This window comes from Oxyura jamaicensis, chromosome 1 (assembly GCF_011077185.1).
Source record: "Oxyura jamaicensis isolate SHBP4307 breed ruddy duck chromosome 1, BPBGC_Ojam_1.0, whole genome shotgun sequence".
Taxonomy (NCBI): Eukaryota; Metazoa; Chordata; class Aves; order Anseriformes; family Anatidae; genus Oxyura; species Oxyura jamaicensis.
In genome coordinates, this window is record NC_048893.1 from 85,426,596 (window position 1) to 85,439,123 (window position 12,528).

The 12,528-nt window shown below is 47.2% G+C and overlaps 1 protein-coding gene across 4 annotated transcripts in view; it reads left to right on the forward strand.

Moving 5' to 3' along the window:
- Positions 1 to 12,528, forward strand: part of LSAMP (limbic system associated membrane protein) — a 952,242-nt gene that overhangs the window by 840,504 nt on the left and 99,210 nt on the right. For all 4 annotated transcript variants that reach the window (XM_035314830.1, XM_035314831.1, XM_035314829.1 and 1 more), the window contains one exon: positions 8,852 to 8,977. In XM_035314830.1, coding sequence (XP_035170721.1) covers positions 8,852 to 8,977 — 126 coding nt within the window. The remainder of the gene's footprint in view (positions 1 to 8,851; positions 8,978 to 12,528) is intronic.

The following is a 12,528-nucleotide window of genomic DNA, read 5'->3' on the forward strand; positions in this document are numbered from 1 at the left end:
TAAAGAGCTGAACCTAAGCAAAAGTATATGATCTCAAAAACAAATCAATAAACAAACGAAAAACAAACAAAAACAAACAAAACACTGGCTGTGTTTCTCCTGACCATAAATCTGTGATGGACAACCTTGTCTCAACCTTGTCTTCATCCAGAATGGGATGTCAGCTGAAACTAACTCCCTCCCCTGCTTTCCTAATCAGGAAATCCCAGTCATCTTCACAACTCATCGAAAGGCTCTCTGAACCTGTACCTCTTGCCCTGGAATGACGCAGGCTTTTCTCCATGTTTTCTTCCCATGCCTGGCTTTCGCTCTCTAGTCTACTTCCTGAACAGAGTTGATAGGCAGCAACCAAGGACTGCAGGGACTCGGTTAAAAAGCCATAATCTGTCTTTTTTTCTTTTTCTTTTCTTTCTCTTAATTGTCTAATAAAGCATCCCTGTTCTGGTTGCAACACTTCCTGAAGCCATCACCCATTCTTGCTTTAAAAGAATTTGTCCAAAGGCCATTAACATCAGAGGAGGAGCTCCCTGGGCTTTGAATCAAGCCCGAAAAAGGCTGTACATTAGGATTTGCTGAATCCCATGTACATCCAACACATTTAATATTTCTCTGAAAAAGTTTTTTCTTAACTAAACTCTCAGAGGTGCATTTGGAGGACCTGGACACCGAGGAGATTTTTTCTCACACAATTTATCTTCCAGGATGGCGGACTATATCTGCAGAAGAAAGGATCATGTATTATGTCAGTCCTGTATGTAAACGCTTCCAGGTTGTAAAACAAAGGGTCTGAGGGAAAATATAAACACACTTGAAGCACAAAGACCAAATGCTGTGTACATCTGTGGCCCTTAAAGTGCTTGGGATTAGGCAGCATTCCAAGGGTTAATCCCTTGGGATGAGCGTGGCAAGCACTTCTGTTGTTGCTTACACATGTCCTGTGAACAAGGCTGTGTTTTCACAGCAGGCTTCTCGAGGAGGGCTGGTCAGAAAGCACTTGCAGTCAGTTTTTCAAGCTGGAAGAACCCAAGCAGCACCAATGGCAAACTCACAGAGCTGTTGTTTAAGGAGATGAATGAACCACAGATAAGCGGATCACTGCAATCCCGGCGTAAATTTGATGCATTAATTGAAAAGAAAAGAAATGCTGTAGCCAGGAACCAATACTTCATATGCAGAGGTCCAAATCTAGAGATAAGGGGCTATCAGGCACATGCCTGGTTTGTGTTTCATGCTAAGCGTGCACCAGAAGTCACAGAGGAGAGCTGGTGACCCTTTGCGTGGCCAGGGGAGACACCACAAACCCTAGGTGAAATGGTGTCAGCATGGGACCGGGGCTGGGGTTCAGATCTGGAGCTGGAACTGCAAAAAGGCTGGAGTCTGGTTTTAAAGCTGAGGCACGGGGTTCAGAGCAGGACTGAGACTGCTTCTAGCCCTGTCCCACAGCATCACATCAGTGCACTGAAAAATAAGTTGGCTGGAGACTCAAGATATTTTCTTCTCTCTGTTTCTCTCTCAGTCAGGAAGTGGAATAATTTCTCTCTTGACAATTTCATGGAGACAAGTTTGAAAAAAAAAAAAAGTAAATCGGTGGAAATGAATGTAAGCAGCAGAGCCCAGTTCTGTGCTGACTTCTCCGATGGCTGACAGCTAGAGCAGTCCAGCAGGTTTACACCCCATGCTTCTCTGCGAGGAAACAATGCACCGAGAGTGTTTGCCACACAATTTTATGTGGAAAAATAGCCCGGGCACTTAAATGTATATCAGATGAGGCAGAGCTTTCCTCTGGACAAAATGGTTTGGCTTGTCAGCACCGACTCTCGTTCGAATGCAGCGAGGCCTGACAAGTTCCTCAGCTCGGCAGGCTGGGGGGGCTTCCCACCCGGCTTTGATTTACAGCATCCTGCTTGCTCCCCTGCTCCCAGCCAGCGCAATCGGCGCCGTCCCCGTTTCGATTTAAATCATTTCCTTTGCGGCATCCCGGCCGGTGAGGCTCAGCTGCGCGAGGAGAGAAGCTCGCTCTGACGCAAGGGCCACGCCAGCAGCCCCTGTGCTTCCTTCAGCCCAGCTTCTCCGTGCATCGACAGCGATGCTCGGGTGGAAATCTGGCGATCTGCCACCCCAGAGCCGGCAGCGCTGGGGCACGCGTGGGTTGGTGGCTGCAGATCTCTTCAGCCGTTCCCATGCTCTGGCTGGGGTAGGCTGTTCCCTAAAGGCTGCCGGGGATGGAAGCGATAAGACACCCCCTTTCAGACAATAGAAAGAAGCAATTTTTGCACCTTGTAAAAACGCTGCAGTGTACTTTGAGAGCTTTTTTCATTCCCAGGAGATTTAAAAAAACAACGCAACACAAAACCAAGCCTTATGCATTTCCTTCTACTTCACCAGAGCTTTAAGGCCACTGAGAGAGGCACTAGCAGGGTGAAGCAAACCAAGCAGAGCAGAAAGTCAGAGGGGTTTTTCAGAGTCCACTCTCTTCAGGGAAGTTCAACCACTTCAGTCGCTGCCCTCCTGCCCTGCTGACAGCTACATCTCTCTCTGGTTGAGGCTCCAGCATGAATCAGACCGTAAAAAACACATCTCGGGTCTCATGTCGCATTTCATCTGTGAAGTGCTTCCAAAACATTAGCATGCCATGTCCCAAAGGGTGTCTAGATTTTACTTTCCAGCCCTCCACTCGCTCCCGGTGCGGACCTAAGCAGCAACAAGCTGTTCCTTGTTACTGCTGCAAAAAGCTGCGATTAGCCTGCTGCACACAGAAGAGGGAAATTAAACCATTTAGTTGTGTATAGCAGCTCAGCCCCTTCTTCAAGCCCTCTCTCCCCACTAACACTTTGACTAAGCAATGACTAATGAGGCCAATTTGCTGTCAATTAATTGCCCCAGGAAAGGACCCCTCATTGTGGTGAGCAAGGTGGCAGCTCTAAAGCATTCAAGGGCCATGCGGTGGTCAGCATCCCCCCTGCCTCTGCCTTGGGGCCTATTAGCGTCTTTGTGTTTGTTGCAAAGTGCTGTTAATTGGGAGCTGAGGACAAGGAAATGAGAACTCTGGAGGCTAATTGATAGGCACCTGCGGAGGGCTTTAGAGGCTGCAAAGTTCCTTTGACTTTGGAGAGAAGTCCTGATGTTTTTCTTTTTGCCCTGAAAGCGAGGGGCTCCTGCAGGTCAGTGGGTGGGAGTCTTATTTTCTCCAGCAGACGGGGGTCCTACTTGCCAATAGAGAGGGAAGTAAACAGACCAGAGGAGGTAACTAACTAATGGGGATGTATGGCAGGGGTTGTGGTAACTTTCTTGCCTGTATTCAAGGTGCCCTTCTTGGGACGAGCGGTTAGAGTGCTTACAAGGAGATAATGGGCTGTTGGGCTTTCTTATTTTTGGTGCTGTTTGCTTCTACTTCTTGGGTAGATTAAATAGCTTTTGCTGTATTTCAGCTCTGTGGAATGGGAGTTACTATTATTTTATTTTAATGTGTTCCGTGATTTATTGACAAAATACCTGAATGTTGTAATTTCAGAATGGGGAGCAGCTGCTCCAGATCCTAAGACTGTAATTTAAAGTCTTAGGCAAAGCCCTGTTTGCTTAAAAGGGAGTAGCCAGAAGGTCTAGCTGTGAACTAGCAAGGGTGGCCTTGTTGCTTTCTTGTGCCGTCCCCTGTTGCGCTCCTGGAAAGGTACTCGGGAGCTGCCCTCCTGGCTGTGAGCTCACATCTCTTAGCGTTGGGCTGACTCATTTCCTAGGAGATTAGGGGTGTAATATCACTCATTACCTACTTCCATAACCTGAAATGATAACGCTGACCTGGCCCACGCAATCCCAGCTAATATCTCAGGAGGAGTTTTGAGCTCTCAAGGGTTTTGGTCGTAAAAGGTAAGGATAACAACAACAGATGTTGTGCTTTCTCTTGTTTGTGGTTTCCTTGCTGCCTCCTGTATGCGGCCCCTGGCTTGTAATAACTGCTGTAGTGGGTGTTTTTGAGACACAGTAATGTTTTGTGGAAACAAATCACTTGCTTTCATCTTGAGAGCAACAGTGATTGCGCTGGGGGAGTGTGCTCTATTTTTCATGTCTCAGTCTTTCTTATTATTTAAATTAATGTGAGTTGCAGTTGTCATGAAAGTGAAGGATTGACAGCAATTAACTTGAACAGGCTCAGTGCAAGGCAGGTTCTGTGCAGCCCTTTCCTACCTAGTTCTGTCACTGCGCTGTGCCTCAGAGTTGAATTGCTACGCCAGCTCTGCCCTTGCACCCCTTCTGCCTTGCGGCACCCTGGTCTTCCAGATTTGAGTTTCTCAAGAAGAATGGCCACTGGTTAGTTTGGTATTTGTTATTTATTACCAGTGGCATGCATGAGGAGATGCTGAGCTGGCCTCAGACTTGTCCAGTAGATGTGAAATGTAGAAGAAATAAATATACAAGTTTCCAGTCGTTCTTCCCACAGCTCGTTTCCAGCTCTCCAGAATCTGTCCCTGGTATGGGTATGGCATCCTGCTTTTCCAGGGATGGAGCAGGAGGGACAATGGGCTGTGATTGTCTTCCACAGGGCTGTGCTGTGGTATGTGGTGTTCTGTACATTGATCTCTTCTCCCAGCTGCATCCAGGGGGATCCTAAGCACAGAGTGATGGCTGCCCCCTATTACATTTATGCTGAAAGGGAGGAAAGAGTCTGACAGTTCTTCCTCAGAAGTAGCAGAGGCCTGGCAGTGCTTTCTCAAGGTCCCCACAGCCAGAAGGGTCTGACAGCAGCTTGGCCTCTGGAGGGACAAGTTGTTAGTCTGAATAGGGAAATGCCTCAAAGTACTATTTAACTGTAGTGCTTCCCTGACGATGGCTCCCTGGGCTGTGGTGGTTCTGCTCGTGCTAATGGCTCACAGAGGCCAGGCACAAGGTTTTTCCAGACAAGTGTCACTCAAAAGATGTCTGGGCAAAAGGAAACCGTGACACCCCAGAAGTTCCTGGGCCCAGCAGATTTTTTTTCTCAGCAGTCACACTTCCAGCAGTCTGGAACTGTGAAAACATAACACAACCCACACATGGGCAAAAAAATAATAAGGTCAAAGCTTCTCATTTCAAGACTGTCCTAAAAAGGTGTGTGCGAAGTAATGACAAGTGCCAAGGAGGCAATGCTAACTGTTGCTGGTGCTGACAGTTTCAGCATTTTAAAATGCTGCCTTGACACCCTGAAAATTAAGTGTCTGACTTTTTTTTTTTTAATCTGAGAGAAATTACTGTCCGCTAAGATCTGGTCACTTTTAATGCTGGCTGGCTTTTAAGCAGACTAAACTGAACTTTTTTTTTTTTTTGCTTGTTTGTTTTTTAATTCACAGGGAGATTATTTCCTACCCTATTCTCCTCCCTCTCAGCCTTTCCTTGCCCTCTGACCAAGGTGGCAGCTGAAGGCAACCAGCCATTATACTCCTAACAGGATTTCAGCCTTGAATGCCCTTTTCTGCCTCCATTGAAAAGCCAGATACGTCCATCTGGACACATCTTCCTCCTCTTGGGCATTCGGTCTGCATGGTCAGATCTGTTCGTATTTTCTGAGTTTATTTGATGCGCTGCAAACTAAAACGATTTGACGGCTTTGGAAGGTGGCAGGGTGCACATGTCCTCACTGCAGCTCTGCTGCTGATGCCCAGTAGCGGCTTTGCCCGCTCAACCATTTGGTCAGGCATTGACCGTTCTGCCAGAGCCTCCATCTGCTAGACCTACTTCAGCTTAGCCCAGAACAGGCCTTTTCTTCGTTTGTTGCGTGGCTTTTTTTTTTTCCTGATGCAAATCCCAAGCTGTGGGCAGCTGAGCTCCACCCCAACTGCTCTCTCATTCCCCCTCCTGAAAGAGAAAAGGGGAGAAAATACGATGGAAAGGGCTCAAGGGTTGAGATAAGGACAGGGAGATCACTGAACAATTATCATCACAGGCAAAACAGGCTCAGCATAGGGAGATTAATGTAATTTATTACCTATTACTAACAAGCTAGAGCAGTGAGAAACAAAAAATGAATTAAAAAAAAAAAAAAAAGAACGCCCATCCACTCTCTTCTACCTCTTCCCCCTGAGTAGGGCAGGGGAATGGGGGCTGCGGTCAGTCCCTGACACTTCACCTCCGCCACTCCCTCACGGTCACTCCCTGCCCCTGCTCCCCGTGGGGTCCCTCCCACGGGATGCCGTCCTTCAGAACTGAGCCTGTGGGGGCTGCCCACAGGCAGCAGCTCTTCAAGACCTGCTCCCACACGGCTCCGTACCATGGGGTCTATCCATCCCCCAGGAGCAAACTGCTCCAGCACGGGTCCCCCACAGGCGGCAGCTCCCTCCAGGCCCCCTGCTCCTGCGTGGGCTCCTCTCCACGGGTGCAGCTCCGGCCCAGGGCCTGGTCCTGCGGGGGCTCTCCATGGGCCCCTTTTTGCTGTGCAGAAAATCCCAGGTGTGGAGCTGTGATAAATGAGGAGGCAGGGAATGGATCTCTTTTACTGCCAGTGAAACTCTCATGCACCCCTCAACATGATGGGATCTATTTTTTGACATCATCACTCTTTTCCAATCATGTTAATTTTGCTTTGTTCTGTCCTCTCTGACCTCTTTGTGTGTGGGTGCACTACTGATGGTTTACAGTGAATCACTGATGTAAAAATGTAGCAGGGTTTGTGTTTGTCAGGGGATGTTGAGAGAAAGGGAACAATTTTCTGCTACGCTTTGCTTTACCCAGTGTTGTACTGCTAGGCAGATATCCCCGCTCTGAAATTCCTCCTCTCCTGGGAAGGGGACCCAGGTGCAGACAACTGTTTCCCCAACATGCCTTGCTTTGGTTGCTTCACCAGGAGCTCAGCCATCAACTCAAGCTCCTGCACAGTAGACAAGCTTCCAAGTTCCCTTCTCCTTTCCTCCTGGTGCCAGTTAGAGCAAGCTGCTCAGGGTCTTATCCAAGCAAGGTTTGCATATCTCTAGAGACAAAGATTCTACCACCTCTCTGGGGAACCTATTCCTATCTTTAACCTTGCCAAAGTGAAAGCTTCTACCTCATTTTGAGTCAGAATTTTGCCCATGTAGCAGCTCTTGTCTGTTGCTTTTTGCTGTTCACTGTGTGCCTCTAAGAACAGCCTGTCTGTCTACTCTGCACCTTCCCACTAGGTATTTGTCGACAGCAGTAAGATCTTCACTCATCTTTCTTTCACTCTTATGCTGTCCTTGTATGTCATGTGCTTGCTGCCCTCTGACTGTCTTGGAAGCCCTCTGGCAGACTTGCTTCTTTCTCTATGTCAATGGTATTGTTGTACTGGGCAGACCAAAATTGGCTGTAGTGCTTACGAGACAGCATCTGAAGCACTGTCTATATAGAGAGAGAATCACTTTGCTCCACTTACATGGCTATGCTCTTGCTAATATAACCCAGGATATGGTTGTCCTTTGTTGCAAGGGCACACCAATAATACATGCTGAACTGTTGAATCCCCGCATCTCCTGGGCTGCTCGATCCCACCACTGTCACCCATCCAGCAAATATCAGAGTGGTTGAAGTTCCCCACCAGGGCCTGTGATTTTGAGGCTGCTTCTGTCTTGCTAAAGCAGGCTTCATCCGCTGTCTCTTCTTGATAAAATAGCTGGTAGCAGAAACCAACCATCAGTTGTCAAGTCTCTTCATCACCCATCCACCCTGGTCATGAGCTTTGACGATCCCAGAGGGGTCCCATGGTTGTAGATGCTAAAGGCCTGGCCATGAGCTTGGTGCCTATGGACTGGGGCTAAAAACCTGTGGATAAACCATATTCCTATGAATCCAGCCACGCAGCTTGAAGAGGTGAGTTTCTCTCTTCAGGCTTTGTTTTCTTTTCCCCACCCAGCCCATAGGCAGCTTTGCCTTGAAAGGACCATCAGCCGCTCCTGCCAAGAAGTGGGAAGGGGAGGTTGCTGTCTGTTTACTCTGTGGTAAGCAAAGCAGAAAATGATGTTGTTTCATTCCTCGCTACACACACGTTTGGATGCTGGGGAAAGGAGGAAAAAAAAATAGATTCCCTTGTAGCCAAACTCCCTCACCTCCTCTTGGGTGTGAAGCGTGGAAGCGAGACGTGAATGTGAGGAAGGAGAAGCAGCCACGGCCTGCCCTGCCTGGGGGAAGGCTTGGAGGCTGAAACACCATGCTCCTGGCCTGCAGTCACCAGGCCCCCAGACACAACAGTTGTGTCACAACTGTGACATCACAGTTGCCAAAAAGGCCATTCATTTCTAGCTGTAGCTCCCTGAAGCAGACATACCCCCATAAGACAGCTCCTAGAAGGGAAAATTAAGGATAGAAGGTAGAGGATGTCTGGAGCAGCAGGCTTTCCTGGAGATGCTGTTTTGGTTTCCTCATTGTGTGATTTTGACATGAGTCATGCTGGTTTCCCGTCACTGTGCTGCCCCAGAAGTTACCCCTGTTGGGCTTTTTGGGGGTGCTGTGTCGCGTGCTCTCCCTAGTCAATGCTGGCTGCTTTCTTGCAGCCTGAAGGCCCTGCTTTTTCAGTGTTTCCTGACTCAGCTGTGACCTTGCCTGCATCTCTGTTCCATTTTTCCTTTCCCCCTCCTGGCTGCTTCACCCCGTACATACTCCTGAAATCAGACTGCTGCTCCCTGTATCTTTCTCCATTCTTTTTTTACAAGTCTGCACCATCAAAAGGTTGTTGCACTTGAATTGATTTTCTTGTCTACTGAGAAGCCAGGACCTTGTACTTGGAGCACTGATACAGTTCAGAAAACCAGGTAGTAATGAGGAGCACAGCCTGGGAGAGGGGTTCATGGCTGCCTCTGGTTAAGTAGACAGGTTAACAAGTCAGACCAACTATACTCCAGAAGTAACAGTGTCCAACTTTCTTTTGTCTTCACAGTTCCACCAAAGATCTCCAATATCTCCTCGGACATCACCGTGAATGAGGGCAGCAACGTGACCCTGGTTTGCATGGCAAATGGACGTCCTGAGCCTGTCATCACCTGGAGGCACCTCACCCCAACAGGTAAGTGACCCAACAGGACTGTACTGTGCTGATGATTTGTGAACTATGCGGTAGTTTTCTCTTACAACATTACTGAAAATTTCAGTAGCAATTCTGGCAGCTGTAGGAAAGTGGCAAGGCTTGTAAATGCACTGCAAGCATGTTTTGCAGCGTGACCTCCAAAGCGATAACCAGGTTGTCCCAGGGAACAACTGAAATTACTTCAGTAGATGATCTACAGAATTGGACTTGTAAATCTGTTTAGCTTTGGTCTTCATCTAGCTGTTTCAATCTTTACTGCTTGTAATGAACATCAAGGGAAAGGAGAAAAAACACTGCCGGGGAAGGAGGGAGAAAGAGACAGAGAGAAGGAATTCTGTTTAGATGTTACACTGAAGAGCATCTTTCCAAAGCAAAGCATGGAGTTTGCTTCCCATTGATTTGCCTTAAAAGAGAGAAAAATAATGGCGTAGATGATTTTATATTACTCTCCACTTTGGCAGACAGCGTTCCTGTGTTTTGTGAGTTAAATAAAGGAGGTGTCTGATCTGCAGAATGAGTGAAGAGCAGGGTGGAAGCAGAGTTGTTCACCAGCATTGTTCTGTTACCTAAGTGCACCTCCCATGTTTGAGGACATGGCAAGCTTGGAAGAAGAACATTCTTTCAATAGTTAGACTCCATGGGGCAGCTTGGGTTGCAAGGAAACCTTCATCCCTTAAAAAATTATCACTGGGACGAGAACAAGAGGTGGGTTTCTCTTCTTCTGCCTCATCTCCTTCGAGGAGAGAGCCCTTTACTGGATTTCTTTTTGCCATCAGATATTTTGTCGTCTGAAGTGGATGGGGAAAGCATTTGTTAGCCCAGTATGATGTTCCCATATATATAATGGGTTAAAGAGGGCTTGAGGTGTGCAGAGTACAAGCTTTCTGCACGTGCTAGAGACAGACAAGCTGTCTTACTGCAGTTCAACAGCTAGAAAAAGGAAGAGTTGCACAAAGAAGGTTAAAGAGAGATGGGCAGAATGAGATACTGGAACAGGGCCCAGTCCAAGTGCTGCATCCAGAAGCACCCGGATTTGAGGTCTGTGGTTCAGACTGGGTTTATTCAAATTTCCTCTCTCATCCCTTCAGCCAAACCCAAGTCCTCCTGAGCTTTCATGTATTGGAAAGCCAGATACGCAGTTTGCGTTTCTGGCCCATTTCTTGCAGTACTGGAAGAAAGAAAACGGGTAAAGACTGCCAGAAAGAAGTGGGAGGAGCAGAGCTGATGGGGGCAACACTAATACTTAGTGATATCATTGTTGCTACCTGACTTTCTGCTATTTTCAGTATTAAGCAAAAATATTCTATGACTCTATAAGCACAGTTTTGCCATTGGCATGTATGGCAAAAATAGGTTCTATCTTTGTCACCTTTAATTATGTGTACTCAAAATTTTCTGACTTTGGCAGTTCTGCTCTTAGAGTTGAATTCTTACTGAGTCTTTCATCCTACTGCTGCTTCAGTATTTTAGTCCTCCACCTCACTCCTTGTATTTCAGTAGGAGATGCTCCCTAGCTGTTCTGTGAGTGCAGACTAATGTTGTCTGAATTAGGGAGTTACAAGAGGACTAGATTAAATCTTGATGAAAACTAAGGCCTGATACACATCAGATGCATTGTTCAGTACAGCCATATGAAGGTTCTTGTCCTGACTCATTCCTTTGGCTGCATGCTCTTGCTTTTTTTTTTTTTTTCCCCCAGTTGTACCGCCTACTCCATTGTATCAGACAGACTTCTTCCCTTCCTTCTTAGGGCTCCTCAGAGCATATTGCGACTGGCAATCCCCTCTGGTAAACAACAGGACTGGGGAATCCCACCCCCGATTTGATTCCAGTGTCAGTTTTCAGGGTCTGTTCTTCAGTCTTCCAGCATGCCCCCCTCATGCTTTTCCCCCTGTGCCATGTGTCTCAGAGGCATTGCCTCGCTAGCATCCATCAGTGCCATCTCACTGGCCCCCTTCCAATCCATCCTCAGACCTCCCCTCCACAGTGAAGCCTACCAAGCATGCCCCTCCTAACCAGCTAGAGCTGGGGATGAAGGGCAGGCAGTCCCCAGTCTGTCACTTCCATGTCTCATTGCTGCTTGTCCTCTCTCTTTCTGCCTCTCAACCCATCTGTTATCTTTTACGCATGCAGAAGAACTGCTTTTAGGCAGACATCAGGTCTTCGCGCAGCACGTAGCCCAGTAAGGCACATGTCCCAGAATGGGGGACACAGGGGTTTCTTTTAAATATTTTCCATGAGGTTGACAATTAATACACATCCCAAATCTATTCCAGAGCTGCTGCAGTTAGAAACATCTGTCTTATCTTGGAATCTCCTCTTTCCAGGATTGTGAAGCATTTTGGCTCGGTTTATGCTGGTTTTGAGGACATCTGCTATGCATCAAAGAGCTATTTTAGACATTGTAAAGGTTTCTAAAATCTCTCTCTCTGTGGATCTTTTTGCGGTTAAACTCGTGACTGCAGAATTGGAAGAACGAGCATTATTGAGCTTGTGTAGGAGGTTTTGAATGGACAGGTTGTGAAATTAAACCAGCACTGGGGGGCGAGAGGGCCAAATTACTTTTTCTTTGTGCACTCTCCTGAAGGAGTTCATTAGCAAATTTGTCTGCTGTTTCTTTCATTCATTGATTTGGTCAATAGTGTTTGTAGGCTAATTACCTGAGTTAGAACCGCAGCAATGATTTATTTCTTGTTGGCTGGGAGGTGGAAGATACAAATGCAAAGGGAAGGCAGTGTAGCTACTTATGCAAAGAAGGCACGGCTGCATGCGATGGTTCATTTGAACGCTGCTGGGCCTCAGGAACAATCGTAGCCCACTCACCTATCTAGGAAGTAGAAAAGTCACTTGAAAAAATGCTACGTCCCTTCCTTTGCTGGTCCTTCAGCGAGTAATTGAACGAGGCATTTTTCAACTGTAAGGCCCCAAGACCTGAAAAATCCATAGGAAAACCTTCTCTCCTTCCCCTGTGAGATAGCTTAAGTGTGGCTGTGGTTGTTGACTGTAGTGCTGACACCTGGGGAGAAGGCAGATAAGGGGGAAATACTTAATTCAAATGGCAAATGACAATACAGATCAGCTTTAATTCTAGGCAGTGTATAGTAATGAAAGTGGAAATTACCTTCCTTGGAACGATGCAAGTCCTTGCGGTCCTCCTCCATTCCTCTTCAGATGGTTGACTAACGGTTTTGACAGAGTAGCTGAAGAAAAAGTCAGTCAGGCCTTTTTCTTTCTTATCTGACAGGTTATTATGCTGGAGGACCTGGGCAGCGGGGTCTAACTAGTTATGGATAGTTTAATAGGCATTGCCTGGAAGCATGAACAACTTCATTAGCTCTTCTCCTTCAGCTAGCAGAACTCTCTTCAGGGACTGCTGACCTGCAGCTTCCAGCTGTGGGCCAGCAACCCCCTGCATGTAGTCTGATTGCTTCCCCTGCAATTCAGGATGCAGCTGTGGGCTTATTAAGCCTGTCATGCCACGTGGTTTTGTCATCCCACTATGTTAAGCCACAGCAACCTTCTAAACTGGT